This window comes from Hypoxylon fragiforme (genome assembly GCF_022984875.1).
Source record: "Hypoxylon fragiforme strain CBS 206.31 chromosome Unknown GGS25scaffold_8, whole genome shotgun sequence".
In the NCBI taxonomy this organism is placed as follows: domain Eukaryota; kingdom Fungi; phylum Ascomycota; class Sordariomycetes; order Xylariales; family Hypoxylaceae; genus Hypoxylon; species Hypoxylon fragiforme.
In genome coordinates, this window is record NW_026054763.1 from 374,277 (window position 1) to 398,990 (window position 24,714).

General features: G+C 50.1%; 12 protein-coding genes across 12 annotated transcripts; 5 read left to right on the plus strand and 7 right to left on the minus strand.

Moving 5' to 3' along the window:
- Window positions 1–368: 368 nt before the first annotated feature.
- On the minus strand, window positions 369–2,095 carry GGS25DRAFT_400058 (SET domain-containing protein). Its single transcript, XM_049258413.1, has 2 exons — window positions 1,719–2,095; window positions 369–1,668 (listed from the first exon to the last, which is right to left on the minus strand). Exon 2 carries the CDS (start codon window positions 1,615–1,617, stop codon window positions 649–651), a length of 969 nt encoding a protein of 322 aa, XP_049113619.1. The 5' UTR covers window positions 1,618–1,668; window positions 1,719–2,095; the 3' UTR covers window positions 369–648.
- Window positions 2,096–4,105: 2,010 nt separating this feature from the next.
- GGS25DRAFT_524327 (uncharacterized protein) lies at window positions 4,106–4,765 on the plus strand (the record flags this gene model as incomplete). Its single annotated transcript, XM_049264582.1, has 2 exons — window positions 4,106–4,446; window positions 4,606–4,765. The coding sequence occupies 2 exons, from the start codon at window positions 4,106–4,108 to the stop codon at window positions 4,763–4,765; spliced, it is 501 nt and encodes a 166-aa protein (XP_049113620.1).
- A 1,720-nt stretch (window positions 4,766–6,485) lies between these two features.
- On the plus strand, window positions 6,486–8,069 carry GGS25DRAFT_524329 (SET domain-containing protein; the record flags this gene model as incomplete). Its single annotated transcript, XM_049264583.1, has 4 exons — window positions 6,486–7,292; window positions 7,395–7,420; window positions 7,478–7,566; window positions 7,657–8,069. The coding sequence occupies 4 exons, from the start codon at window positions 6,486–6,488 to the stop codon at window positions 8,067–8,069; spliced, it is 1,335 nt and encodes a 444-aa protein (XP_049113621.1).
- A 364-nt stretch (window positions 8,070–8,433) lies between these two features.
- GGS25DRAFT_524330 (GMC oxidoreductase-domain-containing protein) lies at window positions 8,434–8,829 on the minus strand (the record flags this gene model as incomplete). Its single annotated transcript, XM_049264584.1, has 2 exons — window positions 8,434–8,629; window positions 8,720–8,829. The coding sequence occupies 2 exons, from the start codon at window positions 8,827–8,829 to the stop codon at window positions 8,434–8,436; spliced, it is 306 nt and encodes a 101-aa protein (XP_049113622.1).
- A 604-nt stretch (window positions 8,830–9,433) lies between these two features.
- GGS25DRAFT_524332 (STE/STE20 protein kinase) lies at window positions 9,434–10,618 on the minus strand (the record flags this gene model as incomplete). The annotated part of the gene is made up of 4 exons (XM_049264585.1): window positions 9,434–9,767; window positions 9,895–10,096; window positions 10,168–10,457; window positions 10,521–10,618. The coding sequence occupies 4 exons, from the start codon at window positions 10,616–10,618 to the stop codon at window positions 9,434–9,436; spliced, it is 924 nt and encodes a 307-aa protein (XP_049113623.1).
- Window positions 10,619–11,886: 1,268 nt separating this feature from the next.
- GGS25DRAFT_524333 (FAD dependent oxidoreductase) lies at window positions 11,887–13,399 on the minus strand (the record flags this gene model as incomplete). The annotated part of the gene is made up of 3 exons (XM_049264586.1): window positions 11,887–12,133; window positions 12,261–12,501; window positions 12,589–13,399. The coding sequence occupies 3 exons, from the start codon at window positions 13,397–13,399 to the stop codon at window positions 11,887–11,889; spliced, it is 1,299 nt and encodes a 432-aa protein (XP_049113624.1).
- A 1,216-nt stretch (window positions 13,400–14,615) lies between these two features.
- On the minus strand, window positions 14,616–15,289 carry GGS25DRAFT_524334 (Rpp20 subunit of nuclear RNase MRP and P-domain-containing protein; the record flags this gene model as incomplete). The annotated part of the gene is made up of 2 exons (XM_049264587.1): window positions 14,616–15,148; window positions 15,208–15,289. 2 exons carry the CDS (start codon window positions 15,287–15,289, stop codon window positions 14,616–14,618), a joined length of 615 nt encoding a protein of 204 aa, XP_049113625.1.
- Window positions 15,290–15,497: 208 nt separating this feature from the next.
- Window positions 15,498–17,424, plus strand: GGS25DRAFT_400268 (RAVE subunit 2/Rogdi). The gene is made up of 2 exons (XM_049258414.1): window positions 15,498–15,835; window positions 15,984–17,424. Exons 1-2 carry the CDS (start codon window positions 15,770–15,772, stop codon window positions 17,139–17,141), a joined length of 1,224 nt encoding a protein of 407 aa, XP_049113626.1. The 5' UTR covers window positions 15,498–15,769; the 3' UTR covers window positions 17,142–17,424.
- Window positions 17,425–17,762: 338 nt separating this feature from the next.
- Window positions 17,763–18,903, minus strand: GGS25DRAFT_524336 (NIPSNAP-domain-containing protein; the record flags this gene model as incomplete). Its single annotated transcript, XM_049264588.1, has 2 exons — window positions 17,763–18,247; window positions 18,318–18,903. 2 exons carry the CDS (start codon window positions 18,901–18,903, stop codon window positions 17,763–17,765), a joined length of 1,071 nt encoding a protein of 356 aa, XP_049113627.1.
- Window positions 18,904–20,059: 1,156 nt separating this feature from the next.
- On the plus strand, window positions 20,060–20,442 carry GGS25DRAFT_524337 (putative mitochondrial F1F0 ATP synthase subunit Atp18; the record flags this gene model as incomplete). The annotated part of the gene is made up of 4 exons (XM_049264589.1): window positions 20,060–20,108; window positions 20,170–20,199; window positions 20,268–20,318; window positions 20,381–20,442. 4 exons carry the CDS (start codon window positions 20,060–20,062, stop codon window positions 20,440–20,442), a joined length of 192 nt encoding a protein of 63 aa, XP_049113628.1.
- A 1,032-nt stretch (window positions 20,443–21,474) lies between these two features.
- On the plus strand, window positions 21,475–22,338 carry GGS25DRAFT_524338 (serine hydrolase FSH; the record flags this gene model as incomplete). Its single annotated transcript, XM_049264590.1, has 1 exon — window positions 21,475–22,338. The coding sequence occupies one exon, from the start codon at window positions 21,475–21,477 to the stop codon at window positions 22,336–22,338; it is 864 nt and encodes a 287-aa protein (XP_049113629.1).
- Window positions 22,339–22,514: 176 nt separating this feature from the next.
- On the minus strand, window positions 22,515–24,644 carry GGS25DRAFT_400343 (PCI domain-containing protein). The gene is made up of 4 exons (XM_049258415.1): window positions 24,266–24,644; window positions 24,146–24,202; window positions 23,358–24,077; window positions 22,515–23,306 (listed from the first exon to the last, which is right to left on the minus strand). Exons 1-4 carry the CDS (start codon window positions 24,347–24,349, stop codon window positions 22,692–22,694), a joined length of 1,476 nt encoding a protein of 491 aa, XP_049113630.1. The 5' UTR covers window positions 24,350–24,644; the 3' UTR covers window positions 22,515–22,691.
- Between the last annotated feature and the right edge of the window lie 70 nt (window positions 24,645–24,714).

Consider the following 24,714-nt stretch of genomic DNA (forward strand, 5'->3'; position numbering starts at 1 on the left):
TTTATTCCATCATCGTATATCTTTTTATCCTGCCGCATTTACGAACCACGAGGTCATCTACCTAGTCATGTCATGTTCCCAACTATGAGATCTTGGACCTTGGACTGGTTGGTCCTGTATTATTGCCTCATATATTGGGGGCGATTCTGTGTCATGCAAAAACACACCTTGCGATTGGTAGCCAGAGAGCCGTTATATTAACTTATCAACCAGCAAAGAGCGATAGTCAAAGTTCTCGAAACCATTGCGCCCCTCTTTTCGCATTTCTGACATCCCTCTATTCTCCGCCCTTAAGATAGGTAACATTGAACGCATCAGGTAAATACCTAGGTTAGTAGGTACTGGGAAGTTAGTCGCTTTATTTTGAGGCGCAAGTTTTCACCGAAATTCCCGCGAGAAACAACCGAGCATGGATAGGTACCTAGGCAGGCAGACTTGATACCTAGATTGATGATTTGTCTTAATAAATAGCCAACTAACCTTAGGTGCCTAGTAACAGGGGGATAATAATAGGGGGTTCCAACACTTGCAACAAACCAAGCTCACAGTTTCTAGCTATCTCTCTCATTGCCATGAGCCATTCAGCAAACCCACATCCATCCTAAAGGCCCAATGCATTGGTATAATCTCCCTGAATTATCCATCTCGTTATACGCTCTCTCTCCACAGCCATCTCTCAAACTCGGCGGAATCTTTATTCTTTGGCATGTTGCCTCCCGCATTTCCCCACTTGGTCGAATATGACCCGAATGAGGGATGAAGATTGGGTGATCGCATGTACTCTGCCATCTTTGTCGTCGACGGGCTATCATCGCCCTCGCTTATGAGCCTCATCCTGTACGCCCTCTCTGCGAACACCGACGCACGACGCTTGTCTCCGTGAGCAACACACGCCTGGAACGCATCATAGTAAGACCTCGCCAGCAAGACCGTCGCGCTTTCGCCGTACTCTTCGAGCAAAAGCTTCACTATTGCGTGGCAGTTCTTCAACATGCCAATGGGTTGGCTCATCATTGCAAAGGGGTTGCCGATGGCGTCGTCGAGGCGTTGGATTTCTCGTCGTCTAGCATCACTACTTGCCAGTTCTGCCGGCGAGCTAGAGCATAGGGGGCATTTACACTCGAAGCCAAAGCTGGCTCTCATGTCAAGTTTCCGGACATCAGAAACTTGCCCAGCATCGTATGAGATTGTGATCTCTTCTCCGGCTTGGATGGCGCGAACAGCATGGATCGTTTCTTGCTTCCTCGCGTCGTTCCAGTTATGCATAGTATTCGGAATGCAGCTATGATTTATACGGCATATGGTTGGGTAGATGGCGCCGATGGGCGAATCTGAACCACACGGAAGAGCGTTCGTCTTAGTAATGCCAACGAAAGGGGGCATGCTTCCAGTGTGGGCGTTATAGAGGGATAGAAATTGGACTTGTTGGTCTTTGGTCATTGCCCTGAGCTTCTGCGCAATTGTTTCGTTCAATTCTGAGATCGAAGCATGTCTAACAGTCAGAATTGGCGTCTCGCAAAGGATTCTGGTGCCCTTTGGGATATCCACCGAGGCAACAACGCCAACCCCTTTACCTGGGATTTCCGTGATTCTGCAAAATTCAGTGCCGGTCGCCATGTTGAATCTGATGATTGAACTGAATCGTATGTAGAAGAGCAGAAACTTTCCCTACACATGATCAGAGATACAGTTGTTAAATATTTCTCTGGAAGACTCACACCAACTGCATATACCTAGGTACCCAAACGCTGTATCATTACAAACCAATCGGGGTACTGGATGGTATCGTTTCACCTCCCAGCTCCAATGAGTCAATGAAAGCCTAGTCCACTGGATGCTGTCCAACAATATCCATATCATCAATGCATTGCTTTTCTTGTTTGCAATATCGGGCACCAACAGGTTTACGGCACCCGACATGAGAGAGGAAGGTAAAAGGGCGGGCCAAATTAATTGAAACCGCCAACCCGCCAAAACATTAAAAATAATGATTATATAAGCACAAGGTACAAGGCTTACCATATAAATTTATATGGTAACAGATATACCTTTACAAAGAGGAACAACGCTACATACTACTCACCATATACAAACCATACTACCTACCATATATACCAAGTATGTATTTAAATACCTACGTATGCTACAAGCCTCTAAAATACCTCCTAAACAGCTATAGAAACCTCCAAGGCTGTTGTTAACCCGTTGTATCGCACAATACTTTCCACGGATGAAACCTGCACATGTGCGTGTAAGCCTCCCAGCCTTTCCAACACTGATCTTGCCTACTTACTACTTGTCGAAGAGGTGATACTTTCTTATTTACCCCGCATCACCAGCATCACCCTGCCCACATTGAAGAGACCTGTAATGTCGTGAAACCTAGAAGACGTTGACCAACATCGTTGTTATGCGGAGATCCCTAACATCTCCCCGGACGCCATGGAGGCATGTAGCCGTCTTTGTTCTAGCTAGCCCCCGGGTAGATGCTTGACAAGATCTTTCTAGAATCATCAATGCCACCTACCTATCAAGCTGTGTAAGAACTTGGCTTTGGGCCGGGTTGGACTGTGTGTCTTGGATATCATTTGGGGTAAGGCCATACAGATGACATTTATCACATGGACCACGTGATAGGCACACAATATCGCCAACATCAATACAATAGACACCTTCATCTAACCTAGTTATAAAGCTGGACGCCAGTTGACCCAAGTTCATATTATATGACTATGAGGCAAGAGTTAGACCCTAGTCACTCGAGATTCATCAGTAACTGTACACTTTCCAAGTAGCCGGCAACGACAAGAAATCTAGTTATTACAGGCTCCCAATACATAAAATAGAGACCTTTTCAGCTCATGCACGTGCAGCCGAGTTCTTCGTTCTTAGCCTCTCCTCCTTGGTGATGCTTCCCACGCCGAAGCCTTGCAAGGGTATCACCCCTATCTACAGCCGGATGGTGAAATCCGGCTGCAAGGTGATAATAACATATAGGCGAGTCTTCTAGATTCTGCCCATTTCTAAATGATGTGGTCTTCGGTCAAGCGAACACATTTTGTGAGGAATCGCACGCATGCAGCGGTCCTTCTGGCCAACGGGCCCCGGGTAATAGTTGTAGTTAAAAAAGAAAAGATCGCGTTCACCGAAACTTCACAAGGTGTGCACACGTCATTTGTAGTAATTAACACTTCAACATTGTGAAAATGGGTAAGCCTAAGTTGATAAGTCACATTGTGGCGTCGGTTCGCTACGAATGGCACATTCACGCCAATGTTAAATAGTACACCATGTATGAACTTCTCTCAACATACAACAATTACCATTGAAGATGTAGGAGAGGCGTCAAGTAAAACCCTATGTTCAAGATATTCTACCGGAGGTTCCTAGAGGGACGATACTTTTCCTTTCCGGCTTTGCTTGTTGCCTTGTGGAGGGGAAACTGAGAAATATTTGCTCATGCATCAAAACATTCAATGTTATCAGGACGCACGTTTCTACTAGTCACAATTGTTTGATATCAGATTGCAGTCATAAGGAATACCAAGAGTTATGAAGAAGCAAGAGGCTTTCCATCCTTGCAGCAGTAGTACTCACCTTAACCGTATAGCCATTATCACAGGCACCTTGCGTAGAGGTGTAACTAGGTTAACCTAGTGCGTTATAATGTTGCGTGCCTAGGTATCTAAGATAGACACTGGCTGTTATCCCTCACAGCCGTCCTCGTATGCAACTTTTATAAGGTTACCTATTCATGCCAGAAATATATTTGTTCAGAAACTTGTCCTCTCTCGCAGGCACAAGTCCAAAGCTTCTCTCTTCCATTTATCACCCATCTCTCTTTATCTCGCTCTCTCGATACTCAATACAATATACCGCAGCCGCCTTATTCCATGAAACAGAAACAAAGTCACAGGTCAAGCATCTCATCTTGCCTTCTACGTTAACCAGCAACCCTAAAAGGTAAACAGGCTACCATTTTCCTTATCGTTGTTCCAGGTGATCGCCAACTACCTACGCCACATACATTCTCACAGCCTTCCCTTCCAACCCTCTCCCGAGCTGTATAACCAGCGAGTTAAGACTGTTCACTAACGCCATCCAGATGCCTCCAAAGAGCAACGCTACTGCCGCCCGCGATACAGCTGCTCTCGGCAGTCTCATTGCCTCAGAAGTGCGCATGATTGACTCGATCTTCAGGAACAGTTGTAGCAAGTCGAAACCCACGATGACGAATTGGGCAAAGGTCACTGCGGAACTGGGATTCAAGAATGAGAAGTCCACCAAGGATACGTTCCGCCACATATGCAAAAAGCATAAGTGGTACGAGTCAGAGGACAATGAGTCCGCGGCCCCCAAGGCCCCCACCACGCCCGAATCAAAGGACAAGAAGGACCGTGATGGCCCCACCACGCCTAATTCGAAGCGTTTGCGAAGTCCTGCGAGGTATGTGCACCATTATGTCTTCTATGTACACATATATGTGCCCACCCTTTCACATGTCTATGCTCGATACAGCTTACAGGTTGTGACCATCATATTCACCTAACACCCCTTGACTCTCGCCTATCGAAAGGATTACTAAGCTAACCTACATTATCACAGTGGTGAGGAGGCGGATGCTAAGGGCACGCCTACCACCAAGAAGCGCAAGGCTGCTCCTAGGTCGAAGCGCTCAGGCAAGCCTATGGCAAAGCACGAAAGCACATTCGGCAACGGCACTTCCCAGGGAGAGGATGACTTATTCGCGAATGATGAGGCCTAATTCGCCATGTGAAGGGCTCGTAGACCTTTGCCTTTGTCGTGATCAGGGGTTGTAGCAGAAGGCCAAAGATACTAGGGATTCTGGAGCTTGGGAAGTTGTTCACGTGGGAAGGAATATGGTGGGATGGTTGTGCGGTGCGCTGGGATGTGGCGCAACGTACATGCTCATAGCATTCCCCCATTTTCCCGATACTGTAGTGTAGGCTGGGACAGAACACTTAATGCTACCTATGAGCAATACCTTCTGTAACTTATATGTGAAATGCCTAAATCTCCCCCTATTTTCTTTTTTTCCATGCCACTTCCTAGTTGTTCGATGATACAGCAATTGATGTTCGACATGCCTTGCATCTACTATTAAGAAATGTAACCTCAGAATACAACTACTGATACCTAGTATTAGTCAAAGCCAGACCATGGGGGATTAGCAATTGTGGTTTCCACATATGGTAAACAACGTGGGAGGAAACCGCCTAAAACAACATCAGGGGATACAATGGGGCAAATAGGGACTATGACTAAAGTAGGTTATATGGATTTATCACAGCAAACTCGACAAAACATCTGGCAGGTTTGGTTCATTGCAACTATATAGCTATATCAAGCGCGGCATATACCCTCCAAATCTCCCCACGTAGCATTCTGAAGTCATATGTATCTAGGTAACTACATAGGTAGATAATTAATAACTCTTCGTAGCCAGTGACTCCTCATACTTCCTAAGAAAACATACACCTCAACCGTCTCCCCAATACTCAAACAGCAGACTCTGTAGAGACCTCGTACCTACCTATCTATCCAGCGACAATGCCCGGCAACGGACACGCAAACGGCACCAACAACGGGGTAGGCAGTAACGGCAGCTGGAACACATCGTGCACTGTCCAGAAGAACAACTACCAACAGAACAAGGGCAGTGCTCGGAAGGACGTCGTTCATGCGAGTGTGGATGACGAGCTCATATTCCAGATCGACGACATAGAGATAAGGAGTGAGAATGGCAATTGCCAGAGGCAAAGGAATTGAGTCCATACACACTCATCGTGGCAGATTTTGAAAGCCTAGGGGTTGTGTCAATTATAGTGGGGCGAGGGGAGGGGAATAGGGGTAGATGGTAGTTGGGATGAATAATGGGGAGAAATAACCTAGAAGAGTATTAATAACTTCATAGTTGGTATTTCATGATAAATCGCCAAGTGAATATACTTAATTTGAAACATTTGAAAGTATCGTTCGCTGCCTCAATTATGTACCTACTTGGAATACCTATACTAGGGTAAGTATCTAGGCACCCAAGACCTTGAGCGACTGATAGAGCCTCTCCAGTCAGCGTCGTACTAGAATGATCTCATATGAGCCAAAGTCTAGAAGAGAAGCATATCTAAGACGATATCAGCCGCATAGACGTGCAGGATCGTCTGCGACCACTCAATCCCCCCCAATGATCTGCACTTTATACCATTCCGGCTAATTCGCATTTTGCTTGGCCGCCTTCACTCACCTTCTTCGTCTGGATATACTCTGCCAGACCACCTTTCCATGTAGCAAGCTGTTAACATCTAAAGAGATAGTTAATCGTACACTTTAGACAGTCACTCACATAATCCGTGTTCATTTACCTAACCTACAATGTCGCATCTAACTACCTACCTACTCACTCCCAAACACCTCCATCCCCATCCCCATCCCCATCCCCACCACAGACCTGACCTAGCCCGGCCATGAGAACCTCCAAAGCACTTTTCCCCCTCGCCCTCTGGCCGTCCACCCACGCCACCACCCCCCAATCATCGAAGCCCACCAGCGAAGTCCCCGACTGGCTCAAGAACTACGACTTCGACCCACCCCTCACATGCCGCTCCTCTCCCGCGGGTCCGCTAAACCCCAGCAACGAAGCGCTAACATGCCCGCCCCTCGTCGACGACGAGACGGCGCTTGCGAAGCGCTCGTGGCGCCCGTGGACGTACCCGCCGGTGTGCGTGGAGCCGGAGGAGGAGGCGACGCAAGACGCGCAGCGGCTCTGCGTGTTCACGCACGCCAGGTTCCGCGGCGAGGCGGGGCTGAGCGTAGTCACGACGCCGGAGACGGCGGCGGCTGGGGTCGGGGTCGGGGTTCTCGAGGACCGGGACCCGGTGTGGGAGGGCTGGGCGCGGGACCACCACCACCACAACCACCACCAGCATCCACTCGTCGTCGCCACCCCCCCGCCGCCGCCGCCGTACGAGATCCGGGAGCTCGAGGGCAAGGGGCTGGGGGTGGTCGCGAACCGCACGATTAGAATGGGAGAGGTTGTGCTGCGCCAGCACCCGGTGCTCCTGCGGATCCTGGACCCGCGGCGCTGGAAGCACGCGGACGTGATGAGGCTGCTGCACCGCGCGGTGGTGCAGCTGCCGCTGCGGGAGGGCAGGCAGGTGATGGAGCTGGCGCGCGCGAAAGGGGGGTATGTGGTTGATGATATCGTGAACACGAATGCGTTTGGCGTGCTGCTCGACGGGATCGAGCATTCGGGGTTGTATCTTGAGGTTTCGGTGAGTTACTTACCCACCTACCTACCGAAGGATTCTTTTGGCCTGTGATGAGATGTCAGAGGAGGGATGTGGTGAGTTGCTAATTGTGGGAAACTGTTGTAGAGGATAAATCACGCCTGCAGGCCGAAGTGAGTAGTGGAATACTGGGTACCCCAACTTCGCGTCTTGGCTAATGAGGTTTCAAGCATGTTTAGTCGGTTCTCGTCCACGACGTTGGGGATGGAGGTAGTGGCGTATAGAGATATTGAGCCAGGCGAAGAACTCACATTCAGCTGTAAGTCGTACCCCTCCCTCCCTGCCTACCTACCTACCTACCTACCTTAGGTTAGTAAAGCGAGAGGACCTCGTCTAACAGTAGACTCAGACACGCCATTGAACCTCCTCTCCGAACAGCGACAGTCACTAATCCGCGAATGGGGCTTCAACTGTACCTGCCCTCTCTGCAGTTCCCCCCAGGACAGCGCTATTTCCGACCGCCGCCGGGGCAAGATCCAGGATCTGCTCGGGGAGCTGGACCGTCCCGAGGTGCGGAACCATGAGGGGGTGAAGAAGAGGGTCGATGAGATATTGGACCTGTGCGAGAAGGAGCAGCTGGCGGCGCAGGTGGGCGATTTCCACACGATTGTCGCGGAGGTCTATGCCGAGATGGGTGATTTGGGGCTGGCGAGGACGCATGCGGAGGTGGCGAGGAGGGAGTTGATGTATTTTGCGGGCTATGACCACGAACGGACGAGGAACATTGATTCGTTTTTGGAGAGTTTGGAGGAGGGGAAGTGATGATAGTTTTCTATGGGTCTACCCCCCTGAACCGTCTTCGTGTCAGAGTTGTTGGTCTTCATATGACTGAGATTATGATTGCTATAAACTAGATTTGTACAGCCCTTAAACTTCTCCACCACAACATCATAATCCAAAATGATGTTCATTAGGCAGCGGGAATCAAATGGACTATTACCTAGGTATCTAGGTAGTATGAACTTTCAAAAGTTGGTTGCTCAGGGGCAGGTCACGTGATACCCCTGAGACATACACCATCACGTGGCTAGCTGATTGATCACATGATTCCTCTCTGAAAGATATTACGTCATGCTGTTTGTTTGCCTCTTTACCATCCGAGATACATATCAAAGTAACCTTCATCCTACGGAGGTCTGACGCAGTCAGCGAATATAATCTCAGCAGCCTGCTCAGCCAAAGCGTAGACGGCGGCTTGCAAGTGTCCAGTAATAGAGACTGGGAAAGCCGAGGCATCAACCACACGTAAGCCTTTTACTCCCTTTACTCGCAGATTAGCGTCCACGACCTTGCCCATTGCGGCGGTTCCCATGGGGCGGTAACTCGTTATAGAGATTGAAAAAGGGGGGTTGGCCGTTAATCCTTTATGGGAGTAGATAAAAATGGTCAGGTATCTTGGGTAGAAAACTTACCTAGCCAAGTCAGGAACCATGGCTTCCAAAAGCCGAATGGGAAGTTTAAGAGCTAAAGACACAACCCAGTTCACCCGCTTGACGATATTGGTCTTACTAGTTATGGCCATGATAGTTTTCAGCCAACGTTCGGCCTTTTATTTGCTTTCGAGAAGATTCCAACACGAAGACTGTCCGAAACAGTGGCACATTAAGGTAACCGCAGCCTTGGAAAAGCAGGGACTAATCGCCCCGCGCCGTCTTTGATGTGCGCGACGTATTCTTAGACCCCACAGTCTTCCACCACCCCGAAGCATTCCGCCCCAAGCGCTGGCTGCCCACAAACCCCGACCTCGAGTGTATCAGTCGCAACTACCTGCCCTTCAGTCGCGGAAGCCGCATGTGTCTTGGAATCAAGTAAGCTACCAACCTAACATCGTCTTCAGACTTTCAAATTTGCCTTGCCTAACTTTGCTTCTGCGGTTTTGTTTGTTGACAAGAGACATACGTTTTCAGTCTCGCAATGGCACACTTGTACATCAGTCTGGCCGCAGTATTCCGGCGGCATAGCTTTTGAGCTGCATGATACGGTCTGGGCCCGGGATATCCAGATAGTTCGCGACTGCTTCTTCGGCGAGGTGTCGAGGGACACGAAGGGGGTTGGGATCAAGTATGCATAGGGCTTCACGAGCATCATGTTACTCAGAGCAGGTACTTATCTATTACAAATAAATCTCACTCCGTCCGAAACCACTCGTCCCTCAGCAGCTCCTTAGCCGTCGGCTGATCCCGCCAGTCCATCTGCATGATTTTCAAGATGAACTCCTTGTCCTCCTTGCCCACCTCCTGCTCAGCCACCAATCTAAACGGTCTCCGCTCGCTAGGCGGTACCAAGTGTTCAAGATACACGATCGACTGAAGCGTCTCGGCATTGAAGATCACGCTGACCTTGGGCGGAAAGGGGCCGAAGTACTCCCGCTGCAACATCAGCACTTCGAGGCCGTAAGTTTCGTCGCCGTGGCGAACGTCCTTGGGACGGAAGATGTGGAAGTCGCCGCCGTAGATCAAGCTTATAAGCTTTAGGTTAGATAGATGCTGTGGTCAGATCATGGCTTGACTTGGTGGTAATCGGTTGAGTACACTAGGTAGACGGGAAAAGGGGGGGGGGGGGGGAGCTTATGAGGGTGCCGAAAGACCAGATGTCCGTCGCTGTGTTCCACGGGGTCACCATAATGACCTCTGGACTATTCCATATCGGAGCCCCTATTGCCGTGCCCGATTTCGCCCATTTGCTATCGTCTGGGTAGCTGCCGCCGAAATCACCCAGCTGGACTTCCGAGGACCGAATCTCGCTCTCGTCCTTTTTGTAATTTACAAATATATTTGCGGACTTGATATCTTAGCAAACCCAGTTAGAGACCTGGATTGGCATGGAAAATGCTTTAAAGCTTCACTCGCAAGAATCTCACCTGTGTGGACATATCTATCCTCGTGAAGAACACTCAAAGCGTCAAGAACTCGTTTTGAGACGTACTTGATCTCTTTTCGGTTTAGCGATTTCCTGACCGACGTGTCCCAGAGGTCCGATTCAAGATACTTCAGCACAATGGTGGTTGGCTCTGCTGGGTCTTGGATCTCGTCAATCAGGGGGCGTATGTAGGGGCTGCGACTTTGGAAGCGCCGGAGGACATCCCGCTCGTTCTTGATGCGTGGATGGCCCCTGACGCTCTTTACTACAACAGTTTCGTTCTTGAGATTTCTACCATGTGTTAATGGTTAATTGTGTACCGTACCTCTAAGCATTGCAACGTAAAACACACACCTTGCAAGCCACACGACGTCTTCTTGAATGTGCTTGGATACGGTGTACGACTCGAGTCTCCCGCGAAGTACTTGGCCAAGGCGAAGCGGTGAAGGCATGGTTTATGAATATATATCTTTCTTTTTTTGGTGTTGGGTTACTTAGTGGAATGGTGGCGATTTTAGAGTGAGTTCTCAAGGCGAAGAGAGACTTCTTCCAACCTCTGTTCCAACAACGAATATGGAACGTGATTACATGTATCTACTTTCAACAACAGCAAACAGTAAGGATTCTACCATCTAGGTTTATATCGTTACCAGCATTTGAAACAACTATCGCGTTGGCTTTTCGTAGTCAGGGTTCGATGATCCGGATGAAGATTTTTCCAAGGTGTGCCCCTTTTTGGTTAGCGACAGTATCGCCACCTTGATATCTAACTGGAGATCAATATGTTTATATGTTTATAAATGACCTCGTCCTGTTATCCGAAAAGATATAACGCTAATTTTGTTGCGTGGTAAATGCTGTTTCTGGTCTGACATGGAATACCGAAGGAAGAGAAGCAGGTTGCCAAGCCAATGTTAGTAAGTGGATTCTAAATGCAGGAACGTCGACCTATCTGGAGAAGTGACTAAGCTAGGTTAATCATCACGAGTTGGTTAGGTAGCCAACTAAACTCTCTATTGGACGGGTGCATGAAAAAGGCAAGACGAGATGTCAAAGACGAGATGCCAAAGACGAGCAGTGAAATCGACGTGGGATTCACGTAGACAGTCCTTCAGTTAGTTAAGAGGCCCTACAATATCTTCGAAGGGCTCATAGGGGCTCGTTGTTGGCAAAACATATGCTTCAGCATTTCTAGTCACGTAAAGAAATAAGATAAAAGGGGGATGAAAAGGGGGGAGACAAATTCGCCTTACTCCGTTTACCTATTGCTAGTTAAGTTAGGGGTTTACCATACGTTAGCTTATAGCAAAATATACTATGTAAGTGTTAGACAACTAGGTAGTAAGTGGACTAGTTAGGGGAGAAAAAAAAACAAAAAAACATACAACACCAGGGATTCGCTGGTCGTCACCGACCCAACTACTGATCTGGCGGTATCTGGCTTATCTATGGGAGAGCGGACGGGATCCCGAGTTTTCCAAATCCTATGGTCGTATGTGCTAGATAGAACTGTAATTAGCGTTGATATACCTACCTAGCTAGGTACCTAGTATCAAAGATCTTAGATCACGCCCAAGCAGCTCACTGGCACAATCCCAATACTTCACAATAATATTATCCGCGTGTAAATTGCATTACGTTGGGCCGTACACGGGGATTTCTTTCATTCAATTCTTCAAAATGGCGTACCTGCCTACCTACCTTACCTAGGTAAGCAGCATCACTTTAAATCTTTGAGCTCCTTCACCGGCCAACTCTCATTATCGTCGACATCGGGCAGCTCGCGATCCCAGGCCCACCTATCCTTCAGTCCCGGGTCTAGCGTGCCGTCAAGCATACGCACCACGTAGCCGCCGATGATGGGAAAGAACTTCCAGCCGTGGAATGACCCGCACGTAGCAACGTAGAGCCCCTTGCTTGCTGCATGCGGCGATATGATGAAGTCCTCGCTTGGAGTAACGGCGTCCCTTCAGGTAAGGGTAAGATATGTCAGTGCTTATTAAGTATCTATGTGTGTTTTGGACGATGTAGGGGAAAGGGGGAGATAGGGGGTAGGCTTTCATATATAGGTACATGTCTAGGTAAATAACTCACCAACATATACGATGCTGCTCAATCTTCCACCCCTCACCCCGCTGTCCAAACGTGGCTTTGTTGGCGAACTCGACATCCTGTATAAGAGTATCCGGGACCTTCCACTGAGCATAGTCCTTAGCTGCTGGAGGCGCCGAGATCTGCTGACCCGAGGGCATGGTCTGGACGTTTTTGAAAATGGTTTGCCCCCACCACTTCAACATCTTATCTTCGGTAAGAGGCAAAAGGCCATTGCTAGCGCCTGTTGACCGTGTAGGGTAAGCATCGCGAGCTAGAAAGAATCCTACTTACGTAGATACCTAGATACCAAGGCATCATGGAAACTCACCTCTTTCGGGCGGGATCTCCTGTATAACAACCGGTATCCCCTCTAGCAGTTTCGCAGTCGGTTCATCAACCTTCGCCAATCCAGTCGTGACGCCCGCCGCAATGATCCTGCCCCCCGCGCGGAAAGCCTCGTTCCCGGTAGCATGAGCAATACCGTCAAGCAGCTTCGGCGTGTAAGCACCACTCGAAAGCACAACATGCGCCGCGTAGTGCTTTTCCCCATCCGCCGTCTTGACCCCAACACACGCCCCATCATCGCCAAACTCCAGCCCCTCGATCTCCGCACCAACAAACCTTACCCCCAGCTCGACCGCCTTCTCCGTCACCGCGCGCAGCGCGCCCTTCGCGTCGGCCCACCCGCTAGTCTCGTTCACATGGACGTTGCGGACGCCCGTGTAATCCGCGTCGTCGAAGAGGCCGCCATACCTGCTCTTCGCGGCGTCCACGGGCACCGAGAATAGCCCCTCGGTGGACCGGCCCAGCTTCTTGTAGTTGTCCAGGACCTCCTGCGCGAAGTCGGTGGGGGTGATCCAGAAGATGCCGGTCTCGTGGTAGAAGGGGCGCCACAGCGGATCGGAGCGCCAGACGTCCTGCGCGTCGAGCGCGAGACGGCAGTACAGCGGGTCCCGGTAGTCGGCGCGGACGACCTTGTTCCAGTCCCAGGAGGCGGCGACGCGGGTTGCGTCATGGGGAAGGTTCCGGTCGATCAAGGTGACGGATGCTTGGGGATACTTGGTGATGAGGTGGTAAGCGGTGGACGTGCCGAAGACGCCGGCGCCGACGATGATGTAAGATGGTTGGCTGGATGTCATTTTCAGAGGTTGGAGAATGTATATCACAGTGGTCTATCCCAGGTTAAACGTGGGGAAGATCATGAATAGGTAGTATACGCGCAGTTGATAGTCGAACTGTTGCATACAAGGTGTGACTACGCCATTGCCGCTACTATGCCCCTCATCGGACTGTCCGATTACGGGCCCCTTTCTGATATCTCGATTGGGTCGGAGATAGAGCTATAAATTTAGGGGATTCACAAATCAGACAACCATCCATGGATGTATCTAAGTTAGTATTTCAACCCGATGATACTTGACTGCTTTCATTTCTGGCTGCATATGAAATCCTGAAACTCGCTTAACAGTTGCCTGGGAGAATTCAACGCATAAAGTGAGTTCATTACTGAGCCTAAATATATTTTATTTGACCCCTTTATGTGGTTTTTTGACCTACATAAGCTGGCCATACAAATGATACTCAATGGAGGGCCCCTAAGTCTGTTCAAGATAGTGGAAGCGAGAGGCATTGTTGAGTAGGTTATCGAGCGTACCGAGTAAGACTCCTAGCACATATAGAAATGAGCTAGGTTAGGCTTGTCGCGTCGCATTCGATGAGGGCTGTAGAAAGGTATTAATTCATATCAAACATGACAGCTTATTCACCTATACAATCGAAGTGGTCGATTTATCGCGGGTTTTGTTGTTCCACTCTTGGTTTAGTGATTTGGTCATATCTTTATGCCCTTTTGTGTCTCGGTTGAATCCCTTTTCCCGTTTCCCTTAAGCTCCATGTACGGCATGAAGGGGCTCCTAGGTGGCCTGTTATGAGAACGTTAGAGTTCATACAGTGACAATGTCCATAATTGTACTCGATAATTTCCAGAGAGGTCAATGACTGGAATTAAATGGTTAGAGCATGTCCGACGGGAGCCCGGATTACTGAACAGGACGCTCAGTTGTTGTCCGAGTGCTCACCACCACCTTCGTCTCGGGAACCTCATATTCGAGTGACTCAAGCGGAAGATTATTCGATTATTGTTCGTGTAAATCGCACCACCCAGCCATTCATCAATCGTTCCCCAAGTACGTATTTAGGTCGCCTGCCAAGTTGAGCCTGAAAGGGATATACCCTGATAATGCTCCAAAGAGACATGAATCTTTGTCGTTCATGCCCCGAAGGCTTCGTCCAAGTTCGTCGTAGATATCGGAACAAGCAAATGCGTGTTTCACTCCCTCGCGACAACCAGGCCTATCATCTGAGGCGAATTGACGCCTCGAGAGAACTCATCATCCTTACCCTCTCTTCACCCTCGCCACCCCACTCTTCCTCCCCTTCCTGTATAACATCGTCTATAGCCCCGACACTCGCAGTCTTCAACTGCACAATGCAGTCGGTCTGTTTCTGGAAAAACAGGGCAACTTCAACAACTTTCGGTATCGCACGTCCTGTCCCCAGGATCACGACCGTTCCTGCATCCTCAAGCCCGACGCCATCGCCGCTGCCGCTGCCGCTACCACTGACAATGCCACCGCTCTTTTTCGCGGAAGAAGTGGCGTTACGTTGAATCGCGCGGATCCGATCGTCGAGAGAGACCCCCTTGTTGCCAGCTAATCGGTTGGTAAAAGCCTTGTTGGAGGATGAAGCCTCGCGAAGATTCTTATTGAGTTGTTTACGCACGCGCGTTGTCACGGATCGGAAGGGTGTTTTGGCTGTGATGTAGATGCGCTTTTCGGCGCGGGTGGAGGGGGTGCGCGTTGGGATCGGGCGGCGGCGTACAGTGGCCCCTAGACAGATTCGTTAGAAAAAGCTTTGATGCTATCCAGCCACATGTTGTATATCTAACCTTTTGGAATCGCTGGGAGTTTTGGTTTGGCTGTATTGTCAGCTACTTGCGAAGGAACCTCTACTACGGGTTCAGTAGCCATGATAGATTATCAAATTGTCTCCAGGCAGTTCAAAATCTTCGAAAACCCTAACATACATAGCAACACTCAAAACTCAAATGCTACAGGCATGACGTGAAAGGTCTTGGCAAAGGACATTCTTATCATTCTTATCGTACATAACTAACTCAAGCTCCAATATAACTAACAGTTTCACCGCCTTCCAAATTGAACCAATAACTTTTATGAACCCAATATTATTACCTAATGCTTAGCAGCTCTCCCTCCACCAGATCCACATTTACTGACGTACCGTACCAAACCGTTGCTACAAGGCTCAGCTTTAATTCATTTCCTTATCAATATTGTATTTTAATAAGTTTTATGTACAAGCTGTATGAAGCAAATGAGCAAATGAGCAACCTCGCGATATAGTAAACCGTCTTACTTAAAATGGCTTTGTGAAATGCGGCTGCCTATGCCAGCCAGTACCCGTCCTACTTATACCAATACTACTCTACCATGTCAGTCGAGATATGGCCTCCCATCTCGCCGGCCGAGCTTAAAATCCAAGAAGATGCGACTCAGGTTCGCTCCCCTTTTCTCCGTGTCTCCCCCTATCCCTCTTTTATTATACAAGTCAGAATCCGTTGAGGCCATGCTCGGCGTGGTCAAAAACATCCTACCCCCCTTTTCCTACCCAGAAGCCGAACTATGGCGCTTACAAAATGCCCAGGACCGGGAGCTCTCCTGGCTCCTAGCCTCCCTCCGCGACACCATAGCCCAGGTCAAGAGCGGCCTCGAAGACTGCTGCGCCCTTCTGTCTCCCCCGGACTCGGCGGGGAGCACGCTCGCGCTAACCACGCCACGCAATGAGACCGTCAAAGGCCACACAACGCGCATCGGCACGCGCCTGGTCCGCGGCGTCGTGCACCTCCGATTCCGCACCCTCCCACCACAGACCCTAACGCTGGACCCATCACGCCCCATCCACGTCGCCGCCCTCACGCGCCTCGACACCCTCCTCGCCCTCTCCGTAGGCGTGTGCCTGGAGCTCGAGGAGCACGAGAACAGGCCCCACCCCCTCTCAGCGCCGTACCTCGCAGCCCAGCTCCGACTTCTCGCGCAGCACATCTCCGAGGCCGCGGCGCTAGTAAAGGGGCCCCCTATCCCCATATCCCACCCTCGCCAATCCACCCCCACCAGCAGCCTGGCCCCTCCGCCCGGCAGCACATCCTCGCGCCCAACCTCCAGCAATAGCAGCACCAGCACCGCTGGCACCATCAACACGGCCAGCACACGCGAGCTCCACCCCCCACAGCTCGCCCCCGCCGACACGACCTGGACCACCTCGTCGATCTCCCTCTCGCACTTCACCCCGCCCTTATCCCGCAACCTGTCCTTGTACATCACCATCCAAGAAGCGTGCCTGGTCATCTACCTGCGCGCCCTCGAGCCCGCCGACGCCCCCATGAACTTCGGCGCCAAGCTCGCGCTTGCCATCGGCACCACGCGGCGCCTCGAGCACGACGAGGCCGACCGCCTGTTTACCTACCGGTGCTGCGACGCCTCCTCGTATAGCGATGAAAGTTCCCACTCCCACTCCCACCCACACCCACGCCCACGCCCATCCCCGCACAGCCACTCCCCCAACGATCCGAGCCCCAGCCCCCGAACCAGCAGCACCAGCACCCGAACCAACAACCACAACACCAACACCAACACCAACAAAAGAGAAATCGAAGTCTACGTGCGCGAAAAAGTCCGCGTCGAAAGCCCGGACCCGAGCTTACTCTCCCTGTCCGCGAAGCTGAGCGCGCTGGGCAATTCGCTGGGGCTGGCGAGACGGAACCTGGCGGCCGTGATGGGGGATGAGATGGAGGATTATTACTAGATGCTGCTGAGACAATACCTAGCTAAGGGTAAGGGTAAGGTAGTAGACGAGACGTAGTGTATGTGCGTATGTATGTATAAAGAGTAGGTTAGGGTAGGCGGGTGCTTAATAATGCCATTATCCATTAGTTATCGACGATACTTTTTTTTTTTTTTTTACCTTTCGACATCAATTCGAAAAGAAAAAGGGAGTTTGGAGTTTATGTTGTACGTAGTAGTATCAACAATACACCGAGGCATACAGCTATGTAGTTAGGTATGCAGCGAATTAGACTGCGGAAAGTCTCATTTGTCAAACCACCAAGAATCATAAAATCACATTGAGCAAAAGAAGAAAAGAATTAAAAGTGTTGCCATAGTAAAAGAGCGCATTGCTCAACATTGGTTTGGTATCAGCGATATCCCTATCATTACCCTAGGGACTCAAGTTTTTCGACTTCCAAGCTTTCATCACGCGGCTCCCGATCTCAGTTACAAGTACAAAAACCTCCTAGACCACTTTGTCCACGTAACCTCACACCTTGACTGAGTGAATGAAAAGAAAAGGACTGCCTCCCAAACTCCGATTCTCCATTTCAAATGCTTAGTTGGGCCTAAATGAACTGACCAAGTAACTCCTTCCTTAAGCAACTGGAGACCATGGCATCGGGATCAGGATCCTCGACTTCATGGTCTGGATCAGAGGAACTGTCTTGTGAACCGTCTCGGCCCAGCCTTCCTGCTTCCAACTCTCCTCTCGCCTCACTTTGCGTTCCTCGAGGTTGGCAAATTGCCAAAGGTGGTGGACCGTGTTGAGGTCACCGATTTGCACGAACCAAGCTCCAACACCTTCCATCACTTCTCTTCGGGCTTTCAAGCCTCGTCGCCAGTGTGTCTCCCATTCGAGTAGGTTTCCGGGGTGTAGCGTGTACGATCGTAACTCGAATAAGCCACCTAGTTGACGAGGGGAGGTAGTCGGCCAGAATGAGAACTCTTGCATGATCGACGTGTTCTTGGACTTGATAAGCTTCTTAAGCTTGCTGTCAAACTCGGGGAAATCGGGGTGTCGAGAGATGGAGTGGAGGGACTGATGGTATCCTTGGTAACGTTGGTATTCCCAAATGTGGACTGTGGCCTTTTTGTTAGCGTCGTTTTATCATATAGCTACCAGTTAGATTTGACTGTCTTGGAAACATACCGAATGTATCACAGTCGCCGACTTCGGTTCGCCAGCTTCCTACAAGATGAACCTTATTCCCCTCCAAGGAAGCCATGCGCGGGTACCAATTACCAACCAGGTCCACGTACTCGTCTACCTTGTCGGGATGTACCTGGTGGAATACAATCGAATGGACGTACTTGCCACGGGCCAGGACCGCCGAGAAACTGGCCTCGAGCTGGGCATCCATCTCGCGTCCCTCCTTGGTTCCGTAGATAACTCTAGAGAGAAGGCCATCTGGTAGATCGGGTTCCTTGGTCGATGCCTCCGCTCGTTGTCCTGTATGAGTGCTCAATGAGCCCAGGCCCTGAGAGGTCTCGCGGGCGGCGGAAAAAGAGTGGTCGTTAGAAAGGGAAGAATTGGATCTGAACTTACTCGCTTCTCGTTCTCGTTGTGCCTTGACCAAGTGCTCGCGGAACTCCTTCTGCCTCGTATTGAAGGTACTTACACCATCGGGTGTGATATCGGCCAAGACAGGCGAACGCTGAACAGTAGCAGTGGAGCTAAACGCTCTTAACGAGCGAGGAGCTGCCACCGCAGCTCGTGCGATACGTCGGGTCAGCATGATGATGTGGGTTGTGTGCTTGAGGTTGTATGTTTCTGCGGGGGAGAAAGAGAACAAAGGGAGAGGGTTTTAAATGAGAAGAGTTGGGTAGAAGCGGGAAGCGGGAAGCGGAAACCAGGTAGGAAGGTAGTGTTTGCAATTTACTACCTACCTAGGGTACCTATGGGTGAGTGTAACGGAAGGTGATAGGAAGTTGAGGAAGTGGGAGAAGTAGGAGAGGTGAAGGTGGTGAGGAATGCCAGAGATGGGATTGGACAGAAAGTCCAAGCAGGTCTGGTATGGTTGAAGGTGTGTGGTGTGTAGGCACTTTGTCTGCTTGTGATTGTGCAGGGTGCAGCTTTTGGTGGTGGCTGATATGTACAGAGGATATGTACAGAGATATGTACAGAGATATGTACAGAGATACCTGCAAGAATGCGGTAGTTTTTCGCGGGGAAGTTTCAAGGGCAACAGTGGACAGTCCCGCAGAGCAGATTTAGATTGGAGATGGCTAAGCCTAAGGTACGTAAGGACACAACCAGACAAAACGAGAAGCGACGTTGGTGATGGAGGGTAAGGTTGGCGAGTAATTGGTCACTCTATTCAGTATTCCCCCGCATTCGAAGGGAAGGCAAGCTCAGGATGTATGGAAGTAAAGGAGGTAAGGACGGATATTGGAGGTTGTAAGTTCCTCATGAACGTTTGAGCCTACCAGGTCTAGTTCCCCAGCTTTTGGCATTGCCCATGGTTGTCCTCCAACTGTGGGGACCTGAAGCTTTGGGTAAGTTCATTGTCGCTAGCACCATGATGTCACCTACACCTCTCTACAGATCATCGTCAGGTACTCTGTACTTAAGTACCTATGTAGCTTGTACCTAGTACAAATCTGTACATACATGTAGTTATCGGTTAAATAAATCAACCGAATCCGTTGAATGCATGCACCTAAACTGTAACTACCTAACTAGTAACTAACTATAAGTTACTTAGTCAGCCAGTCTCACAGCCCATACCCAATCTGGTTAATCATCGGTTCGTCGAATAGTGAATGGAATTGAAGTCGAGAAATTGACTCGTCTACCTATGTTTTTCAACCTCTAAACGAACAATTATCGTCGACAGCATCGCCCACGACACTCTACCTCCCAATTATCACCCTACCAAAACTACACACAAAATGTCGTGGCTCGGTCTTACCCCTCCCAAGAAGTTCCCGACACCGGTCCGTAAGTTCAGCGAATCTTCCAGTGATCAATTTGCGACAGCTACTAACATGGTCAATAATAGTTCGCCCATTGGCTCCCTTCTTCGCCGCTGGTATGATAAGACGACATTCCTTGCTCCCTACTCAGTTGCGCACGAAGAAATCTCTGACATTTTACCAGGCCTGGTCATTGCATATGGCGTCAACTCTGCACAAAACGCCATGATGAAGTGTATGTGTTTCGCCATATCCCCACATAGCGCAAATCGAAAGATTATTAACAGTTCATAATAGCCGACGAGTGGAAGAACGACCCACGCAACCCATACGCAGAGCCGGGAGGAAAGAAGCATTAAACTGACGACGGCCGACTTGGGGGAGGGAGGACCACTACCCCGACCGAACGAGAAGCACCATAGACCGTCAAATGATGTCTTTAGACGAGTAGGACAAGGCTGTATCATAGATTTCGAACCCACGTTTATCGTGGGTATCATTCGACGTCAGGCATATACCTAGATATCCATTTGTGCTACAAATCGACATCTTTACTATCCATTCATGGGCTACGTATGCCGACCCCGTTATTGTCTTGTAGCTGTAAGCATGGAAATTGCTACGAGCTCAATGGTCCGGCATAGCATGTCGGCCTCATTCCTGGAGTTTCAAAAGTGATTCATTCTCCACCTCGTCTACTAATCTCCTGATTGTCCAGATCAGGCCACTAGGTAGCTCGCTCTCAGTTGAATGCCTCGAACTTTATAGCTGCCGCAATATTTTGTTTCAAGTATCAACCGCCTAAATGAAAACCGTGAATATGAACCTACATACTTCCCATAGCTCATATGCCATTTCTCTTATCCCAGGAGAACAAAAAAGAATGAAAGTTCGGTGATTTGGTGCGATGCTCCGCAACGACCCGAAGTCGGGATTCATTCGGATATTCTACAAATACACCCAATGACAGCAGTATACAATATGGATTTAAACCCAATACTCAGCTAAAAAATCTACCCTAGGTAGGTATATACATATTTTAGTCCCATTGCTGTTGGAAAGATCAATAAACATAATAGGGGTTGTTGGCAGATAGGTAGCACGCAAAAAGCCCGATAGCCGATTCTAATTCTAAACCATCTTTAAAAAGTTCTCGTCTTTAGTTAGGTGTAGCCAACATAACGGCTTACTAACACTAACAATCATCTCACATGCACCCTTTATTTTCACTCACCCATATATACTTATCATCTGCTGCCTACTTATAAACTAGGTATTCATAAGATTTCATGAACCTCTTCATACAATCGGCACGTAACCACTGTCGTCTCATCGCAGCATCCCCACATCCACATCTACCTCACCACATCCGATCTCTCACCACCACCATCATGTCAGCCTCCCCCTCCATAACCTCAAACACCACCAACGGGCAACAAGCCCCTCCCCCCCAATCCCAATCCCAATCCCCCCCCACCACCATCCCCAAAGGCAAAACCCCGCTCAAAATTCTCATGCTGCACGGGTACACCCAGTCCGGCGCCCTCTTCAGCAGCAAGACCAAAGCGCTCTCCAAGCTCCTGCTCAAAGGCCTCTCCCCTCCCCCCTACAACCGGCACCCCGTCCTCATCTACCCCACCGCGCCGCTGCGTCTGCGGGCGTCGGACATCCCGGGGTACGACGTGACGACAGCAGCAGCCGACGAGGAGGAGGCCGAAAGCGACAGCTGGGCGTGGTTCCGCAAGGACGAGGCGACGGGGACGTACTCTGGGTTCGAGGCGGGCATGAGCGCGATCGCGGCGGCGGTCGCGGACGCCGGCGGCGTCGACGGCGTGTGCGGGTTCAGCCAGGGCGGGGCATCAGCAGCTCTTGTCGCCGCCGCGCTCGAGCACCCCTACCGCTCCCCCTCCCCGTCCTCGGAAGACCCCGCCTGGCTCACAGCCCTGCGCGCCGCAAACCACCACCGGCCCCTCTCCTTCTGCGTGGTCTACTCCGGCTTCTTCGCTCCCCCCGCCACCAACCTGTCGTGGCTGTACACCCCCCCTATCTCGACGCCGACGCTGCATTTCCTGGGGAGCCTGGACACGGTGGTGGAGGAGAGCCGGAGCACGGGGCTGGTGGAGCGGTGCGTGGAGCCAAGGGTGGTGGTGCATCCCGGGGGCCACTACGTGCCGGTGGCGAAGGAGTGGGCGATGGCGCTGGTGGGGTGGTTGAGGGAGCGGTGTCAGAAGGAGAAGGAGGAGGGGGGGGGTTAGTGCTGTTGGGCGGGTGTAAGGGATAGGGGTGCTATGCATTTAGGGGAGAAGGGGGGGCGTATACGAGGCTAGACTAGAGGCTAGATCCCGGGACGTTTTTTTTACCAGCCATGAGCACAATTACGATTAGACAGACGATCATAGATGATCAGTTAGAGAAGACAAGACAGAAGGCAGACCCAGTTCATACGCGGGAATTCATGTCTCCTGATCTAAGTATTGTACATCCGTATGATTTTTTGATGCAAACCAGTGCTACTGATAACTCGGGAACGACGCCATGTCAGACTCCGCGCGAATTGTCTCCGCCCTATCGAGTTCTCGTAGCCCTCCTCGTAGCCCTATCACACAATTCATGCCTTCTTCTTACCCTTTTTCCCTTCCTTCGCCGCCCCCGGTTGGATTCTCGCCATCATTTCTTCTTTGGTGATAAGATGATCAACACGTTCTAGTAAACCGAGTAGGCTCTTCATGTTGTGGCTCCACTCATTTAGGACGTCGTCGACATCTCTAGGCTGGGCAAAGTTTACTATACGGGCTGGCCGATCGATACGCGCGAAGACCGTCTTAGAGCATACCAACTCGCTGATATACTTCTCCGTCTCATCCTCCGTCAGATCAAGCAGCTGCGTAAGGCGCTTCATGCCGATGCGGGTGTAGTATTTGGCAACCACTCTGACATTGTGCTCAATAACTCGCTTACGCAAGTCTTGCCATCGCTGGTAGGCCTTTTCGTCTCCGGACACATTCTTCTGTTCGTCGAATATGTCAGTCGCACAGAGATGGGGGCCATACTGTTTGGCAACCTCTGGCCATCGCATGAGCTCGTGCACCGTGAACAACTTAAGCAACGATGCGTCAATGGGAATCTGGGCATTCCGAGTATCGCGGAAAATGCGCTGAAGCAAATCGTGTTGTTCGTTGTCGTGAGGGGCAAGTATGACAAACCAGATGATGCGTTGCAAGACCTAGTTCTTGTTAGTAGAGTGGACTAAAATGACATGAGAGTAAGACCGTACAGGTAGTAGCTTAGAAGGATCTTCCTCGACAGCCTCGGTGTCCAACACTTGTCGGTAATGCTTGCAAGCATCGAGATACTTATCGTCGTGTTTCGCTAGGGTAATCTGCTGTTCGTAATATCGTAGCTTCAAGTCGGTAGTATCGTCCTCCTTCTCCGGGGGGACCTCCTCCCCACGCTTCAACTTCTCTTCTCGAGCCTTCTTGTCTTTCTCTATCTGCTCCGGGGTCTTCTTCGGCTTGCGTGACAAGTATTTGGTGCTAATCTTGCGACTAAGGATGCTCGCCTGTGTCCAATCACCGTTCTCTATGCATAAAGCGACTTGGGCCAGGATGAATTCCGTCTTCTCGCGTCTCTCCATAGATCCGAATGTCTCGACTTGCAGTTCGCAAAGGATTTCCATGGCAGACTTTAGGTTCCCTTGCTGCTTCTTGATGTCCGACAGGATCTTAGTCACGCGAGCACGCTCAACCTCGACGAATATCTTTCCTTCGGTTACGGTGCGCAAGGTCTCAATCACGGAAAGTTTGGTTTCGATATTCGGGGTGCTGTCAAGGAAGGTCATGACTGTCTGGACCATCTTGGTGATGGCTTGCTTGAGTTGGCCATGCTTCTTGGAGAGGACCAGAACCTGGTCGTTGAGTAAACTCCAGTTTCCGGCATTTTTGCAAATGGTACATATCGCGATCAAGGTTCGGGATGTAGATGCAAGGTCGGATGCCTGTCAAAGAACAAGAAGAAAGGTTAGCGAATGGTGAAAGGGTTTGAGAAGTCGAACATGTAGCTGACCTGTCGTGTTTGCTTCTCGAATGTGGTAAGCTTCTCGATAGCTGCTTGGATGTCATTCTATTGTACTATGTTAATTATAACTGTTACTGCTTGAAGATAGGCTTGCAAAGTAAGGCGCACCTTGGCAAGCTTCTCTGCCTCGCCGATTTGTGTGTCAGCTTCCTTGCTGAAGTCCTTCTCGGGCTTCAGAGCTGCATCCGCCATGATTCTTAGAATGCTGTGGGGGGTATATGATCTATAATTGAACGGCGACGCAATAGATTTAAAATGGGATGAATGCGGGTGTTTGGCTGGATCGTATGTGTAAAGTGCGAGGTGGTTGGTGGGCGAAAAAGAGAAGAAAGGTAGGTATTATGATGAAGATGGAAGGAAGCCGAGCTACGTTGACCACCTGAATGTTCAGCGTTGAAGGTAAACTAATTGCTAGGCTGGGCTTACTGCTGGGCTACTAGGTAGGTTGGTAACGGTTGATGCGTTGAAGGAGACGACGAAGCTCATGCTGCCTTGCAACAATTGAACGTATTGGTCCGTGCACCTTGAGCTTTCGTCAATTTGATAAGGATAAGATC

Excerpts from the sequence above, each read along its gene's own strand:
- GGS25DRAFT_400058 (XM_049258413.1), bottom strand. The coding sequence starts at position 1,617 with ATGGCGACCGGCACTGAATTTTGCAGAATCACGGAAATCCCAGGTAAA.
- GGS25DRAFT_400268 (XM_049258414.1), top strand. The coding sequence starts at position 15,770 with ATGTCAGTCGAGATATGGCCTCCCATCTCGCCGGCCGAGCTTAAAATC. Across the intron at positions 15,836-15,983 it reads TCCAAGAAGATGCGACTCAG|GACCGGGAGCTCTCCTGGCT; the intron begins GTTCGCTCCCCT and ends CAAAATGCCCAG.
- GGS25DRAFT_400343 (XM_049258415.1), bottom strand. The coding sequence starts at position 24,349 with ATGGCGGATGCAGCTCTGAAGCCCGAGAAGGACTTCAGCAAGGAAGCT. Across the intron at positions 24,078-24,145 it reads TCGAGAAGCAAACACGACAG|GCATCCGACCTTGCATCTAC; the intron begins GTCAGCTACATG and ends GTTCTTTGACAG. Across the intron at positions 23,307-23,357 it reads ATCCTTCTAAGCTACTACCT|GTCTTGCAACGCATCATCTG; the intron begins GTACGGTCTTAC and ends AACAAGAACTAG.